The sequence below is a fragment of the Medicago truncatula genome, chromosome 4 (genome assembly GCF_003473485.1).
Source record: "Medicago truncatula cultivar Jemalong A17 chromosome 4, MtrunA17r5.0-ANR, whole genome shotgun sequence".
Classification (NCBI taxonomy): Eukaryota; Viridiplantae; Streptophyta; class Magnoliopsida; order Fabales; family Fabaceae; genus Medicago; species Medicago truncatula.
The window spans coordinates 14,629,952-14,647,500 of record NC_053045.1 but is presented as its reverse complement, the minus strand read 5'-3'; the positions used below and the strand labels follow the sequence as shown (position 1 = coordinate 14,647,500).

The window sequence follows — 17,549 nt, the reverse complement described above, 5'->3', positions numbered from 1 at the left end:
CAGAAAGCTAATTATGTTTTCATGTTGTAGTCCTAACTTAGGACTCATAAGAACTACATCCTGCCACAAAAGAGACATCACCATTATTGTAGGCAGCAACTTAGAATGTTCATACCTATCACTAAATATCAATTGAAGAGTTTTATTGTTCAAAGGGGGTTGGATTGAAAGTGGGGTTATTCCTAAAATTGAGCTCAAAAGAGCTAACAGACAATTGAGGTTCACTGTCTCGGAATGAGCGCGGCACAAGGTTAGCTATTCTACTTGATCATAAAATTAGTATCATTGATAAAAAAAAAGATTCACAGAAGGAAAAGAATCAACAAGAGAGACTGATCATTCAATAGACAGTTCAAATCAGTCAGGCTAAGGTAAAGACTGTTATTTTAGTTAATAAGGAACTTGTTAACATAAATTATTAAGATTGAAAATCACGAACCTGATAAAAAACACACATTGACAAGGTAGAGATTGAGACCCAGAATCGCCAATCAAGAAGTCTATCTCACCACTTCAATGAAAGCTCCCAACATTGTGATAGAAAGATGGTATAATCTTTAACTAGGAAGCGATTCTAGGAATAAAAAAACAAAAATCCAACAACCCCTAAATTAGAAGACAACATTTTCAAATTATTGCCACTATCACCACTTCATATTATTTGAATCCATATATAGACTATAGGTCACTTGCACTACAGTTGAATAATCTTAGATGAATATTAGTAAAATGATGACAATGACATCCCTTTTGAATTCCAACAATTGGAAAAGGTTTCCAAGAACTAAAGAAATCCTAAGACACAACTCCCCAAGTACTAAAGCAATCCTTAGACACAACTCCCAAAGTAACCAACACACCCTAAATGTCAGATTTGAAGCTACCATCAAAGTCATTTATGCTTTTTTTATTTTTTTTAAATCTATCTGTCATGTTTTGTCTAAGCTTAGAATGCTATGCAGTTCAAAACCAACATAGAGGAAAACTATATTGGAGGTACATGACATGGATCAATGATACAAATTTAATTGTTGTAACTCAATTCTACATATTGCTGGTACATGACATGGATCACATAATTCTAAACAAATATATCATAATTGTTGTAACTCAATTCTAGCACTTGAAAATCCTGTTCTCTAGTAAACTTTTCCATTACTTGAAAATCCTGTTCTCTAGTAAACTTTTCCATTTGACAAGCCTACGTATTGCCATATCTCTGTATTCGGGGGCGGATCCATTCACAGTCCATGTGTGGCTAAAGCCCCACATGGAACTTCCATATTTTTTTAATTATAAATAGCCATAATAGTTATTTAGGTCCTGAATGTGTAATGAGTAGTCACAACAGTCTTTTAATGTATTAAAATTTTAAAATAGTCTCTGATTTTACACTTCATTAGTCAAAATAGTTTTTAAAGTGACAATAAGTAAGTATATTGAAGGACTAATATGACAATATTAACAAATTATTTTAATGTTAAAGACTATTTTGACTAACAAAGTGCACAATCAAGGACTATTTTAAAATTTTGATAAATTGAGGGACTATTATGGTTACTCCTTACACATTCAGGGACCAAAATAATTATTACCCTTTATAAATAAAACACAATATGTTAAGAATAAGAACAGCAAGTAAACAACCTTGTGCAAAACTTGTGGAAACAAACAAGTGCGACATATTTGCTACAATTCATAAGCTTTTGAGGTTAGCTTTCCTTTTGCCGGTAGCAACCGCAAATGTTTGTCAGATTTTAGCCCCACATGTACCAAATGTCTGGATCCGCCCGCCTGTATTGGTAGAAAATTATACTCTAAATCATAGCCAGTGTGTTCATGACCTGACACAGCCTATTTAGGGTCAAATATATGGCATAGTTGTCAATCCCGGTTAGGGGAGCAGCCAACCCCGAAAGTGGGATAGCAAGATAGCATGTAGCGGGATGGCCGCTATTTAAATTTTTATATATATTTATCAAATGTATACTATATATTTAAATATTTTTATACAAATATTGATTATATACAAGTAAAAATGTTGCTATTAGTTTAAACTACTATATTATTTATTACACTATTCAATTATTGTTCTTTTATTTACTATATAATATTATTTTTATTTAATTGTGTTACTTTGCAATTTTATAATTAGTTTATATTGTTAACTACTGCAACACAACGCTCCGCCACTATCGCAGCACTATTTGCTGCTATTGACAACTATGGTATATGGTATATTTAATAATTGCATGAATTTTTTTTCTTTTATACGTAACTGTATGATAATTTTATCATTTTATTTTGTTTGTACTTCAAGAAGACCACATCAAGTCTTCGACCTGGTCATGATTAGACTTGCACAGCATCAGATTTACTCTAGTCTAGGGTTGGATTCAAGTTTAAGCTTTTAGCAAAATTAAAATTTAGGGCCAGGTGAGAAACATAATATTTGTCCCAACTCGTTCCTTGACACCCCTAGAGTCAGTAATCGTTGATTAATAATTTTAAACCAAAAGTTGTTTAAATCTCTTAGCTACGAAATTTTTCACGTACAAAGCCAGTAAATTTGGGCAATTAATGAATAACATGGAATAGCTATCTAAACACCTGACGCAGTGACACTCAAACTGCTCAAATGTGAGACAAAAAAAAACTATGTTGGAACATTCTTTTCTAGTTTTCCCATTAATAAAAAAAAAAAAAACTTTTTTAAAATAGAAGAAAAAGATAGCCCCCGTTTGCATTAAGCATCAGCCATTTTTTATTTGATCACTCTGAATTTCCTCCAGATATAGGTTTTTTCAGATAAATCACATTTGTGTTTACGAAACCCACCATACAATTTGCAATTCGCGAACACGCAGAGAATGGTCGCTCCGGCACCGCTATAGTTACAAATGATTTCTTGGTTGTTTTATATCAAATGCAATTCATGTTTTCACGTCTCAACATTAATCTGCTGTGATCAACACAGTTGTATTATTTTCTTCTCTTCAAAATACTTGGTAACATTCTCACCAAATTTAATACTTCCCTTTTTCTAATGACTGGGTTCACATCTTTCCTACTGAAATACATCTTTAACTAGAGCTAAGACTATGTTGATGAGATTCGACCTTGGTAAAATAAATAATAGGAACAGCTAGGCTAATTTCGATGTAGTAATTTACAGGAGAAATGTCAGCTTGTCCATATGTTTATTTTTTAATTAAAAAATATTAGAAGCAGGGATAAGCAACCTTAATCTTGTGGCATGCACGAACAAAACAGGTCAGTTGCAATCTAATTTAATATTTTTGTTCTGCAATAAGAACCATTGGAATCACTGAAGTGGCACAATTCCTGCACACTTATCGTGATTCTAACCAAGACTAATGTCAAACCCTAATTTTAACAAGCAATATGGATTGCCAGCAACTATTAACCTACAAGTTTGCTAGGGAAGCAAAGGCAAGTTCCTGAAAAGGGTGTCGCCTGAAAACTAGGTAAGCACATTCCTATCAGCTTCAGTGCACCTTTGACATCATTGAACCCAACATCTAACGAATGCTTGCAGCTCTCGGGATGTGGGTATTGAGGAAATTTAATGGCCAATCCATAGAATTTTTTTTCTTTCTAAATTTTAAAACTGAATATAAACTGACTTTTAGAATGCAAATTATAGAATAATTGAAGGACAAATTTAAGTGGTATCTATTTATATAGAAATTGTGATGACAATTTTGTCCCCTCGTTATAGCACAGTAAAAAAAAAAACCTGGGTTTCAAGAAAAATATCCAAGACACCGAAAGGGGTGAACCCTCTCTAAAAGATAAGATAGGCTAAAGATAACAGCCTGGAATATTGAAAATTTGATAGGGTTGATCGAGAAACAATAACTAGGGAAACACCAGGATATTCAGTTACCATCAATGCACGATCGTCAATAGGAGGCTTCTATTGAAAAACAAAATATTGCAATCCATAAAAATTGCACTTACCAATTGCATGTAAGTAACCTATGCAGAATGAAATGACATAAACTGCTAAATAGCACCAAGGTTGAGACAACTATTCTAGTTATGAAGTACGGATTTCAAATTCAAAAACCAACAACTTAACTGCCACAGGACATCAGATCCAAAAAGCATCTCCATTTAACATGATAGCTGCAACTTGAAATGACTTAACTGCCACAGGACATCAGATCCAAAACGCATTTCCATTTAACATGATAGCTGCAACCTGAAATGACATGAACAGCGTAAATAATTTTGAAAAAGGAAAGGGCAGTGGAATGACGAGCATTGCTAAATGCAATAATACCATAGCAACTTCTTTCAACAAAACAGCATGAGAGCGTACCATAACAACCGCAAATCACAACCACTCAATGCTTATTTCCATGACCCTCAAAACCAGTAGCCCGTGTCTTGTTTCCATCTTCAACTGAGGATTGTTCACTGGGTATTCTAAAAAACATTAACCAAGGGTTTATATTTCACAGGAAAGCTTAAATTTTTCCACAAGTATGAAACAACATCAAGAACAGCAACAAAAAACCTACAGTTTCTGTTTCTTCGCATTGTGTTTGATTGTTTTAACTATATCCATGGCCATCTTCTGGTGCTCCCTTGTTTGAGAATGCAATTCTAAACCTTCAACTGTTTCACAGTCGACTTTACATATCCGGCACCACCCCATACTGGCAGCCTTTCTTCTCCTCAAATTATCAAACGACCTGGTATCTCCCTGGAAAACACAAAAGTAATAAACACAAATCAATTCCAATTACCTTGTTTCAATGCACAAAGAAACAACAATCACAATACATTACTCAAAAACTTCCACATTCAATCAACACAACTTCAACGTCTCCAACTCTAAACTAACTGATAAGAATAACAGACACAAATGAATGTCAATAATCAAAACTTACTGTTAAAAATCCAGCATCATTATTAAGTCCTGCAAGGGAAAAGCTGCTCCTAAACCCAGGTTCACCAAGCTGTGGATGACCTGGCCTGTTGCCTTTGGTAAAAGATTCAAAACTCCGTGAACCACTAAGTTCAAAGGCTCGCATATGACCAGGATGATCGCCAAAACCAATACGCTCCCCAAGCTGCAAATGTCTGGGAAAATCATGTGGACCCAAATGTTCACCTCTTTGGAAATGGCCAGCAAATTCATCCTGACCAATGAAATTTCCCCTCCTTGGATGTTCACCCATTCGCAAGTTACCAAAACCATCAAACTCATCTCTATGCAAATGGCTAGGGGGATGAGGAAACCGACCATCACGGAATGCAATGCCAGCTGAATCACCTAATCGACTTGCAGTTCTGCCTTCAAAATCATCTATACCTGACTTACTAATAAGACTACCAGAGAGGGGCCCCAATCTCCGGGAAGGCATATCAATGTATTCACTACCAGGACTTCTTGGAGCCATACCATCCATACGATGTATTCCGTATCCAGGACCTGGTCCAAGATGACCAGGATGAAGAGTTGAACCTGGTTTATTGATGGCATCATCACGAAAACCAAATGGTCTCTTTCCAGCTTCATGCCTGGGGAATTTCCTGAGATCATCTTCAAACTCTCTCCTATCAATATTTTGTTGACTATGAATCTGGAAAGATTTGAACCTTTCATCCTGCACACCAAAACCTTCACGGGCATGTGGTTGAAAGTTGGCTGTCATTCCACCGTGCATATCTCCATGTGGTGGGGCACCAAACTGTGGCCCTCCACTTCGAGAAAAATTGGAAGCTCCGGAATGGAATGGCGGTTCATGAACTTGGTTAAACAGTCCTGCAGGGGGTCCACCATGAGGCTGGGGTTGAAAGGTGTGCCCTGGAATATTAAACTGGGCGTCAGAACCATGTGGTTGCTTGAACATGGTTGGCTGAAAATTATCCATTGAGTTTAAGGGCTGTCCTGAAGGAAGAGCAGGTGCAGTTCCATGATTCCTGAGAAGAGTTGAAACATTTGCTGCAGAGAGAGGCTGATTTGGACCTGATGGAAGTGGCAATTGTGATGTCAACACTGCAGAAGATCTCTGCTGGAAAGAAGCTGGATGAGATGGCTGAGCTAAATCCCCTTTATATTCATCAATGCCAGGTCTATGACCACCATTGGTTTGAGAGACAGCTGGTGCGGGATTGACAGCACCAGAAGGAGGTCTGTCATCACTGTGCAGCTTATTAGTTTCTGATTCAGAGAGTTTAGTCTCTGCCTTCACTGGAGGTCCATCTTGAATCGCATTGCCTTGAATAACAGATTGATCATTATTATTATGTTGAACCCCGGTTCCTTCAGAAGCCTCTCCCTTCTCAACATTCTTATTCAATGTATCACCATTTTCTAATGCATTAGCATTTGGGTCTAAAGTCTTCAAAGAGTGTGGATCTTCGCTATTTTGCTTACTCCCAACCTCAGTTGCTTTCAAATTTGTTTCTCTTTCAGATTTCAACTCACTCTTTCCAATTTTCCCAGAGGTAGAGTCAGTTTGTTGCTCTGTGACATCACCCTGTGCCCTTGAATGCACTTGATTATTGGTCCCAACCAACAAATTCTGATTCCCTGGTCTAACAGGAATTGTATTGGCAGATTGTGCAAATGGCTGTACATGCCCTGCATGGTTGGGAGGTCTTCCAACGGCATTTTGAGATAGTGCAGTATTACCCTTCGACAGTGGATAAGCATGCTTGGGAAATGAATGTACTGGACCTTGCGGTCGTGGATGAGATGGCATAGGCATCTGGTGTTGTGAAAATGGTTGCTGAGGTAATATTTGTTGACCCGGTTGCAAAATAGGACGTTGGTTGGTTTGCCCAGTTGGCTGATTAGGAGTATATCCTTGCTGCTGTTGTAGAGGAGGCGTGTTTTGACCTTGAACAGCTGAAGGCATAAAACCTGGCTGTTGGTTAGGATACATAGCATGAGACTGATTTGGGCGCATCATTGGAGTTTGCGGAGGAAACTGATTCTGCATCTGGACGGAATGCTGGCCCGGGAGTTGAGGCCCGCTTTGGGGATTCAAGTGCATATTAGATTGAGGGGCTCCCATTTGCATATTCTGATGAGGCAGAGGTTGGGGATAAGAGTGATTCCCTGTCACTGCATGTGACATTGCATTTTGCACTTGAGGTTGTACATTAGGATTCATGGGTTGGTGAGATTGCATCTGAGGCTGAGAAGGATGTTGAACTGGAGCATTATTAGGTTGCAATTGTTGTTGAGGTTGAGGGACAGGATACTTCTGAACTGGTTGCTGATTTTGAGGCTGTGAATGCTGCATTTGAGGATGAGGTTGCTGATAAGGAGGGATTTGAGTATGTTGTTGAGGTTGAGGTTGCCCAGAATGAGGCTGAACTTGAGGGTAAGGATAAGACTGAGGCTGGGGGAAGGCTTGACCATGGCCAGGTGGGTGACTCATCTGCCCATGTGGCTGTACAGCAGGTTGAAGCTGCTGTGGTTGTTGGGGAACTTGCATCTGATTCTGAGATTGTGGGGCCACAGGAGTCTGCACATGTGACACTGGCTGAGACTGTCCTTGAACCTGAGGCTGTGCTGGAGGTTGAGCCTGCAACTGGGGCTGTGGCTGTGTCTGTGTCTGTGGCAGAGGTTGAGGCTGGACATAGGCCTGTTGGTATTGTGGAACAGCAGACTGTTGATAGGGGTAATACTGTTGATACTGCTGTTGGTATGGATCTTGTCCGGGGTATTGCTGGTAGTATTGTTGATATTGTTGCTGCTGTTGATACCATTGCTCCGCCGTTGGCTGCACAACAGTTTGACCTAAAGCTTGGGTTTGAGATGCTGAATTTGGTAGCTGATTCGCAACATGCCCAGCTGCAGTAGTTGCAACAGCTGTTTGAGAAGCCGCAGGTTGCGAAGCTGTTGCCGCAGCTGGAGCAGCAACCGCAACCTGGGTCTGATCAGTAGATGCAACAGCAGTAGCACTGGTAGCTGAAGAATCCTGGCCGGTAACCGCCCCTTGCTGTAGCTGACCCTGCCAATTAACAAACATAAGATTTAGGAACCAGCCTACGAGCAAAAGACGAAAAAAAAACTTACTAATGTATATACACATAAACACACACTTACCGAACAAGTTTGTGCATGTTCTTCTACTTGACGATGCACTATTTGAAGCCCGCACCTGTTGCAAACAACAGGATAATTTCCAAAAGAACATCCTTTACAATGAGATGTACAATCAGACAAAGTTCCTTGCCATGAACATCCACTCCTATGATACAAACAATGAACAGCTATTTTCCCAATCGTTTCCGCCAATGTCTTATTCGACTCAATCAACGGCTGCAACCAATTAAACCACCCAAAACACAAATTCATAAACACCGAGGAAAAAACAAAAGAAAACAGCACACATTGCACATTACACATAACTACATTCGAACCTTTGAATCGGCCTCGGTGACCAAATAACCATCATAAGGACACGCCCTGGTGGTACCGACGACATACGTCAAACATGGTTTGCAATATAAATGAGTGCATTGTGACTGCAAAGCTTCATTCGGAAACACGAGAAGGCGACAAACGGGACAAAAATACTCTCCAGCAAGTGATTGAATATTGATTATACATTCATTATCAAAACCCATTTTGAACAACTATGTAATCAAATCACAGCTTCACCTCCAATCATGCATAAACCTAATTGCATAAACACAATAAATTCATTCAGTCAAAACATCAAACACTTAACATGCAAAATAAAATAAAAAACTCGAATGACAACGATAATAGGTTAAACCTAACAGATTTTGCAAAGATTCAATAACAGAGTTTATGTGAAAATGTTATCGATTCAACACGAAAAACAAAACCTGCTACTGAAAAAATTTGAATGAGAAAAAAGAAAATTGTGGAAGATCGTGTTTGTAGGTATGAAAGAGTTGAAATGAAATGAGAAGCAGTTACCGGAAAGTTGAGAGATCGAAGGGTTTGGAGCAAGATTGCGTTGCGGAGGGGAGAGAGAGAAGGGGGTGGCGGAAACGAAGAAAGTTCAGTACGAATGTAAAAATGCGTTTTTTATTGGTGAAAGGTGAAGAAAACAGACAAGTCACAAGGATGGTGTGTGTTGGTTGCACCCCCTAGCTTCGCTAATATAAAACCCCACTACGGGCTCTCATTGAAACGACGGCGTTGCCGGTTCCCATAGTTAATATGATTGAGATAATAGTTATTTGGCTAAACTTCACTTTTCGTCCTCTAAGTTGTAATTTTGCCCCCTATTAAAAAAAATGGCAAAAGTGACCCCTATGTTTCGGGAAATATGCTCTTTTGACCTCCTAACATAAGGGAAATATGCTTTTTGACCCCTTATCTTTACAAAAAGTTGCGATTATAGCCCCTTTTTTGGGACACGTGGCGTCTTCTCAGCAATTTTGGGATGAAAGGGGCCAAAATTGCCATTTTTTTAATAGGGGGTCAAAATCGCAACATTTTTAAACATAGGGGGCGAAAAGTGCACTTTAGCCTAGTTATTTTAATTGTGTAGTTAGTCATATTATCCAAATTTAAATTGTTATGTCGTTGATTCTCTCTTAAATTCATTTCTTAAATTTTGATCGGCTTAATAACAGTTTTAACCCCTTAAGTTTTAAAAAGTTGCGATTTTCGCTTCCTAAGAAAAAAATTATAAAACCGCCTCCTAAATTTTGCCCATGTGGTAGTTTTGGTCCCTAGGTCAGTGTTGACTCGGTCAACGCACACGTGTATTTTTTTATTATTTAAAAAATAATTTTTTTTATTTTTGTAATTAAAAAAAATTAAAAATAAAGTTTTTTATTAAAAATAAAAAAATAATTAAAAAATTTTTATTTTTTATTTTTTAATTATTCAAATATATTTTTTTTACTAAAAAAATAAACATGTGTGCGTTGACCGAGTCAAAATTGGCCTAAGGGGCCAAAACTGCCACAGGGGCAAAACTTAAGGGCGGTTTTTTAGTTTTTTTTTCTTAGGGGCCCAAAATCGCAACTTCTTAAAACTTAGGGGCTAAAACTGCTATTAAACCATTTTCATCTAATGATAACGTCATAATCTTTCATAGTTGTCCATGTAATGGTTCAAGGGTCATAATCTCTGGTTTCCCGCTATAAAGGCTAACTCATAGACTTCATCCAAGTACACTCATTTTTTTACTCTAGATACATCTCACCCACAAAGCTTACTAACTTGATTGTGGAGTGTTTGAAGGTACATAATCTCCATGCTGAGAAGTAGACAAATATTATTTGAAGGACCTCTAAATCAGAGGTCTCCCCACCACTCAGACCATAAGATTCTAGGTTCTTCAAGGATAAATTGCCAACTTCACTAGGGAGCAGGCTCATGAACTCTCCCTTAGCCTCAACTGGGGGCAATTATTCTGATATACCTTAAAGTCCTACATTGTTTGGCAAAAATGTAAAACACCTCAGAAGGTCGTGTGGCGTATTTGAGCGTGGAATGGAACAGTAGCGACTTCGTTTGGGACCGAACCCGAAATAACACTTCCCTTTCAATGAGATCTTATGGTTATAACATACTTCCGATTAGTAGCCAGCATAGTTCGATGTAGCACTAAACACAACTAGATGGACAAAACCACTATGCCATCATCCCCTCTGATTTAAAACCAAGAGCATCATCGTGACAAAGACGTGACAATTCTTTAGCCAATATGTCATAATCCTACATTTGCCGCCACTAAGACGATACTAACGCAAAACCTCAACATGACCATGGTGCTACCACCATTAACATACCGGATCCCACGAGTGGTAGCCCATAACCTCAGATTCCTGGAGGTCCCATCGCCTAACGGGGGACCGAAGACTAATAATCTCCTTGGTGACATTTTCATAGTTGTCCATCATCAATTAAAGATCACTGTAACTAAAGGTGAAACGTTGTCCTGCGTCGAGGATGCTCTGATCTAGATCCACCACTAAGAGAATATAAATGGCAACAATGACCAACATTCACTTAGTCGCAAACCAACATTTCTCGTTGCATAAAGATCTGGGATCCAACAATCACATTACCAAGAAAACCAATAGAATGGTAGCAATCAAGGAGATCCATGTTTAGACTTGAGGGAAGGAAACCTTCTGGTGGCAACGGGGGGGGGGGGGGGGGGGGGGGGTCGTGGAGACAACGAGGGAGGTGGTGGACACGGTCCAGGTTACGGTCGTGGATCTCCATCACTGTCACGATGTGATGGAGGTCTGATCAACAATAATTCAACCTACCATTATCGTCGCTATGTGTCCTCGTATTGTAGTTTGACGAGGTGGCGAGTCGCAAGAATGTCTTTATAGCCAAAATCAATGATTATTTGATTCCCAAGTCATTTTAGAAACCAATATCACTACAACCATGTAATGGTACCACTGATCCCGACTACCACCTCGAGATGGTGGACACCTTGCTATCGTTTCTATGCGTCAACGACTTGGTGAAGTGCAAACAGTTTGTGTTGAAGTTACAAATAGGGTTTGTGGTCTGGTTAAAACATTGAAGCCCTGAATTGTGGGGTGACTGATGAGATAAAACCGCAAGTGTACGGTCTTACCGAAGTAGTATAAAAGAGTATCGTTCCGACAGGGAGTAGTTCAATTTAATTAACCTTTAGAGATGATTAGAAGAGAGAAGAGAATTGTAAGTTGGGGGTTTTTAAACGGTTAAAAAGCAATATAATAAAAGAGCCTTGGGATCGTTGGTTTCATCTAAATAACAAGTCCTTCTCAAACCAAAACCATAAGCTTATAATGTTATGTTAGACCTAATTTCTCAAGACAGTTTCTCTTAAGTTCCTCTAGCAACCAAGCCTATTTCGCTGACTTGATTACTATTGGATTTTGGTTCCTCTAACAACCAAGCCTATTTCGCTGACTTGATTGTTATTAGTTCCCTTGAAGATCGAAACTATATGTCTCAAAGATTGCAAAGCCTATTTCGCTGACTTTGCAATCCTTGTCTGAATTCACTTGTTCGAATATCAAAGCTCCACTTTCGTTTTATGAATTGATATTTGGAATAATGGACGAACAATTATCAAACCCTCCACTTTCGTTTCCACAGTTTGATAATGGTTAATCCATGTTAAGACGGTGAATTCCGATAAGAAATTAGGGTTACATAAGATTAAGGCTTAGGGCTTGGTTTGATTAGGATTATGTCATTTAGACTTATCCAACAATCCCAAGACAAGAAGAAGTCTACTCACTCATGTTCATCGTAGACATGGGGGAGAAGAGAGAAAGCATGAAAGTAAAAGACAGGAAAATAAAGGAAAGGAAAAGAACTTTATTTAGAAAAGCAATTGTCACTTATTGTATTCCAAGTAAAGATGAATATTTGTGATGGCTAGCTACTCTATTTATAGTACACAATTGACTTAAAATCTAAGCAAGTATATTCCAAGAATATTCCTCGGTAGATTGTGCGCCAAAATAGAATAGCTTGGAGTCCAAGCAAAAGCAGCAAAAGGTCTTCTGGAGGGTGGCACGGCCGTGCCAAGGCTAGCACGGGCCGTGCCAGGCTTCTGACTTGTGGGAGATATATTTTGTTTCCCAATCTTCGTATTTTCGTGTCCAATTTGCTCCGAATCCCTTTCTTTTGCTCCAAGACTCAATCCATCCAATATTCTTCCCTGAAATATAATAAATTGCAATTTAAAGTAAACTATCCTAAAAAGGAAATAATACTAATATAAAATTATATAAAATCTAAATAAAACTAAACTAAAAAGCATATTAAAATAGCATATAAATGACTCATCAAACTCCCCCATACTTGAATCTTTGCTTGTCCTCAAGCAAAAGGCATAAACATAGTAGCATCAACAGTTAAATCAAATGACAATTAAATTAAAGTACATGTCTCCTCAAGGGCTTAAATCCAAAATGTACACTAATTACAAACTCAAGTATTTCTTGAAATCTTTATTCTACCCAACGATCAAGTTTCAAGTGAGTGTGTGTGTGAAGTCCAACCCTTTTCTTGCTCCTGTATAAGATAGGCATTATGAGGAAACATGGTCTAATCCTAGCACTAAACTAACCAAGGAAGATTCCTTCCACAATTCATATAAGAGAGATGGGAGTATTTGAGAATCTTTGTTCTTTGCCATATGCACATTTTAAGTTCTTTATTTAAGGAACAACATTTTCACGTAGGAGGTCGGAGGGCCTACCCCCTTCCCCAATCTAGATTCAATGGTATCCCTTAAAACATCGTCTTCACGTAGGAAGTTGGAGGGCCTACCTCCTTCCCCAATCTAGTTTCAACGATGCTTTTTAAAGTTTTTTCTCAAGATAACAATCACCTTCACGTAGGAAGTCGGAGGGCCTACCTCCTTCCCCAATCTAGATTCAGTGATGAGATCTTGGAATTTATTTGGCTTTTTGGCTTTTTATGAACTCCCTTATACTCACTTATACTACTGGCGCTTTGAGAATCTTTAAAGGTTAATGCACCACTAAGATTAGAACGCGTTTCCTTAAAATACCTATTCATACATTTACTCAAGGGAAGCAACTTTGTGTTTTTCTCATTGGAGAATTTTATTCACTTTAAAACAAGATGTGGTTATATCAAGAAGACTTAAAACACAAGAGTTTGCTTTCATGTACAAGAATCAACAAAATAAGAGGAGACAATGAAAATTTGTGTGTCATGATTTTTTTTCAATAAAAATTAGCTGCTTAACTATGCCTTTTACAATAAAACAAAACAAAAGAATAAAGTTCAAGGGAGTTTGGAAACACTACGACTAAAGACACTTTATTAGGCTCCCCCCAAACTTAGGAGAAGCATTGTCCTCAATGATTCAAGATAAAAGAAAAATAAAAGAGAAGGAGAGGTAGAAGAAGAAGAAGAAGAAGAAGAAAGAAAGAAGGGAAGAGTGGAAGAGGAAAGCTCACATTTTTATCATTGAGGTCCATATGGAGGACCTTGGAGGTGAAAGTGGTGCATCATGTTCCGAAGCATTTGGTTATTTTCTTCGGATATGCGGTTGCCCCTTTGGACATTGTGTCTTATGCTCATGAGTTCAACACCTTGCCTTTGTTGCTCGGTGCTTATTCTTTCGACCTCGGTAGTCATCCATGCCCATCTTGCATCTTCATTTGTTTCACCTTCATTAGGGTCATGGTGTTCCTCATCATGGTGCAGTTGTGCACCTTCCTCTTCTTGATGCAAGTGTGCACCCTCTGTTTCTTCATTATGCTGTTCTATGTGCACCTGTGGGTCATCATCAACATACAACAAATTTGCTTCCACCTCGGTGTTAGTTCGAGATGGGTTAGGCAATAAAATCAAGATGGGCACATTGAGTTGGAGTGTATAGACAAAGGGGACTCGGGTTTTTATGAAATTCATAGAGATGAGAGTTTCTATGTTTAGTCTATTGTTACCCTCGATCTTGTTTATCCCTAGGTCTTCACTCACACCGAATCGCCCAGCTATGTATGTTATGATACCACCAACTACTATTTCTCCCCTACTATCGGACCTATTTCCTATAAGGGAAAGGTAGTCAAGCAAGTAAAAACAAGTGTTAATGGGTTGGTTGTGCAGCATAGCCCAAAGCATGAAGAGTTCATCATTCCTAGTGTTCCCTAGTTCTTTCCGTCCCCTAATGGTGCAAGCCATAACCCTTTGAAGGTACCTAAATACGGGGTTGTGAATGTTGCTAGCTTTGTTGGCACGTGTGTTAAATTGGTCAAGACCGGTGATTTGCTCCCAAAAGGCGGCGGGTTGATAGTCAACCGGTTTTAAATTTTGATCCCAAGAGTCGTGGATGAACCCCGCATATGCGAAGCCCATCTCATGACAGAAGTGCTGAAGAGACATCTCGTAATCAATATTCAAAAGCCGGAAAGAAACTCTATGGTTAGGGTTATCAAAGTTCAACCTATCTTTCGTAAAAACAATAGAACTTAAAAATTCATAGGTGAAATTCTCATACCCTCGCATAGGTCTCAACATATCAACCCATCCTAACCTTTCTAGCAGATTAAACACATTATCTTTAATACCTAGCTTATTCATGTCATGGTTATCAGGGTACCTGCAAGGTTGTAGAGGTTTAGAGATTAGAAGTTTGTACATATCCTTTTGCTTGTTGTCCCGGAAGATGATGCCATGATTTTTGGCTTGTGCTTTCTTCTTTGGGGGAGGTCCTCCGGATGAGCTTGCAACTTCTTTTCCACTTCTCTTTGAAGTCATTGCCTTGACCTTGCCTTTGGTGTGGTGGTTTGGGTAAGGGTTGTTTTGGTGGAAAAGGTTGGATTAGTGTTGTGGTGAAGGTTTAGGTGAGTTTTTGGGGTTGGGTTAGGGAGGTTGGTGAAGAATTTATGGTTTTTGGGTTAGGTTAGGGAGGGTTAAGAATTTGGGTGATGTTGGTTGGGGTGGATGAAAGTTGTTTTGGAATGGTGGGTTATGATTGGAATGGTGTTAGTGATTGATTGGGTGGAGAAATTTTGTGAATGGGTGTGGTTTGGGGGTGGTTGTGAAGGTTTGTAGTTGTATGGTTATGGAGGTTTGAGAGAAGGTGGAAGGTAGAGAGAAGTTTGTGTTGGAGAGTGAGGGAAGAAGAAGTCCAAAAGGTAAGGTTATACTTACCTGTGATCGGGCACGGCCGTGCCAAGCTTGGCACGGGCCGTGCCAACACTCTGGACTTTGGCCTTTTGTTTTGTGCATGAGGGTCTGGCACGGCCGTGCCAGTGTGAGCACGAGCCGTGCCAAGGTTCTGGAGGCCGAGGCTTCAAAATTTTCTATTTTCTTGAATTTTTCTCGGACAATAACCTACAAAATAATTAAAAGAAACAAAAACAAAAACAAAAGCAGTTAAATGCATGGGTTGCCTCCCACGAAGCGCTCGTTTATTGTCATTAGCTTGACGTTAAGAAAGTGTCCTTAGAAAGGATCAAAGAGGTCATATTGTGTAGTTGACGCTAGGAAGCGTTCTTTCACATTATGTACTTCAATCATGTTACAAGAATAAAGAGCGGGGCCTTTCATAACATTTTCCAGCTCGAACCCAATCATTGCATCACTTCCTTGAAAAACTATCCTACCACTCTGAACATCTATTATAGCACCTGCAGTAGCTAGGAAGGGTCGTCCTAAGATTATTGGGACATCATGGTCCTCTTCTATGTCGACCACTACAAAATCAGTCGGGATATATATCCCTTCTATTTTGACGGGTATGTCCTCAATGTAGCCAGCTAGAGGGATAGTAGAACGATCTGCTAGTTTTAAGATCATCTCGGTCGGTTTAAGCTCTCCTATTCCCATCCTTTTGAAGAGGGATAAAGGCAACAAACTTACACTAGCCCCTAAGTCACACAAGGCCTTGTCAACGGTTTCTTTTCCTATCACACAAGGGATGGCAAAACTACCTGGATCTCTAAGCTTTTGGGGTTGCTTCTTGACGATTGCACTACTTTCCCTAGTTAAAGCTATCATTTCCTTGTGATCTATAGCCTTTTTCTTTGAAAAAATTTCCCTTAAAAATTTGGCGTATAGAGGCATACGAGATAAAGCTTCAGCAAAGGGGATCTTAATGCAAATCCTTTTAAGTATGTTTAGGAATTTAGCAAATTGGGCCTCCAAGTTGAGCTTAGTGAGCCTTAATGGATTAAGGGTCTTGTTCTTATCAAGCGGTGTTTTTATCGCATTCTTCTCACCTAGAAGCTTAACACTCTCTCCCTTGACACTTTTGGCTTTGGTAATGGTCTCTTCTAACTTATTGCCCCCAAGAGAAATGGCATTGACATGGGCTTTGGGGTTTGTTTCAGTTTGACCAGGAAAGACTCCTGGTGTTTGAGAAGAGATGGCCACTTGTTGGGCCACTTGGGAGATTTGGGTCTCAAGCATTTTGGTGTGTGTGGCGATGGAATCAACCTTGGTATTGAGCTTGGAGAGAGAGTCGTTCAGAGATCCTGTTTGGTTTTTTAACTCCTGAAGTTGTTTATTTTGATTCATCATGCAATTTTCCAACAGTATTTTCAAACTAGATTTCTGAGCTACTCTCTGGTTGTTTGTATAGCCAGGTGGTGCTGTTTGCCCATAGGAACCTTGAGGATTTTTGTAAAAATTTTGATTTGGCCTCATTCCTTGGTTGTATTGAGCGTAATTCAGTTGCTCAATATTGGCAGCACTACCTAATTGACAATCAACACCTGTATGACCAGTTATACCACAGACTTCACAAGTAGGGGATGCAGGGGAAGGTTGGGCAGCATTAACATTAAGTTTTTCAATTTTTTGTGTTAATGCCTCAACCTTAGCAGCAAGGTGGTTATATTCAGAGACTTCGTATATACCTGCCTCTTTCTTAGAGGGAGTAGGAGTGGTGACGGCTCTTTCGTTGGTCCATTGATAGTGATTTTGAGCCATGTCCTCAATCAAAGCATAAGCCTCCGTGTAGTTTTTGTTCATTAGAGCTCCACCTGCAGCTGCATCAACAGACATTTTAGTGGTATATGACAAGCCATTATAAAACGTGTGGACTATAAGCCACTTCTCT

At 39.1% G+C, this 17,549-nt stretch overlaps 1 protein-coding gene across 6 annotated transcripts in view; it reads right to left on the bottom strand.

Moving 5' to 3' along the window:
- Positions 1-9,132, bottom strand: part of LOC25491955 (trithorax group protein osa) — a 13,645-nt gene extending 4,513 nt beyond the window's left edge. Inside the window, exons 1-9 of one of the 6 annotated variants that reach the window (XR_003011485.1) lie at positions 8,942-9,131; positions 8,416-8,674; positions 8,099-8,314; positions 4,923-8,003; positions 4,551-4,735; positions 4,349-4,455; positions 4,106-4,228; positions 1,648-1,794; positions 440-574 (exon numbers count right to left, since the gene is read on the bottom strand). Coding sequence is in view for 2 of the 6 variants with exons in the window: in XM_013600004.3 (XP_013455458.1) it covers positions 4,374-4,455; positions 4,551-4,735; positions 4,923-8,003; positions 8,099-8,314; positions 8,416-8,622 (3,771 nt within the window). In the remaining 4 variants the exon portion in view is untranslated. Of the gene's footprint in view, positions 1-439; positions 575-1,647; positions 1,795-3,676; positions 4,229-4,309; positions 4,456-4,550; positions 4,736-4,922; positions 8,004-8,098; positions 8,315-8,415; positions 8,675-8,941 lie in introns of those variants that run through there. The other 5 variants (XR_003011486.1, XR_003011487.1, XR_003011488.2 and 2 more) reach the window with 5 other exon arrangements.
- Between the last annotated feature and the right edge of the window lie 8,417 nt (positions 9,133-17,549).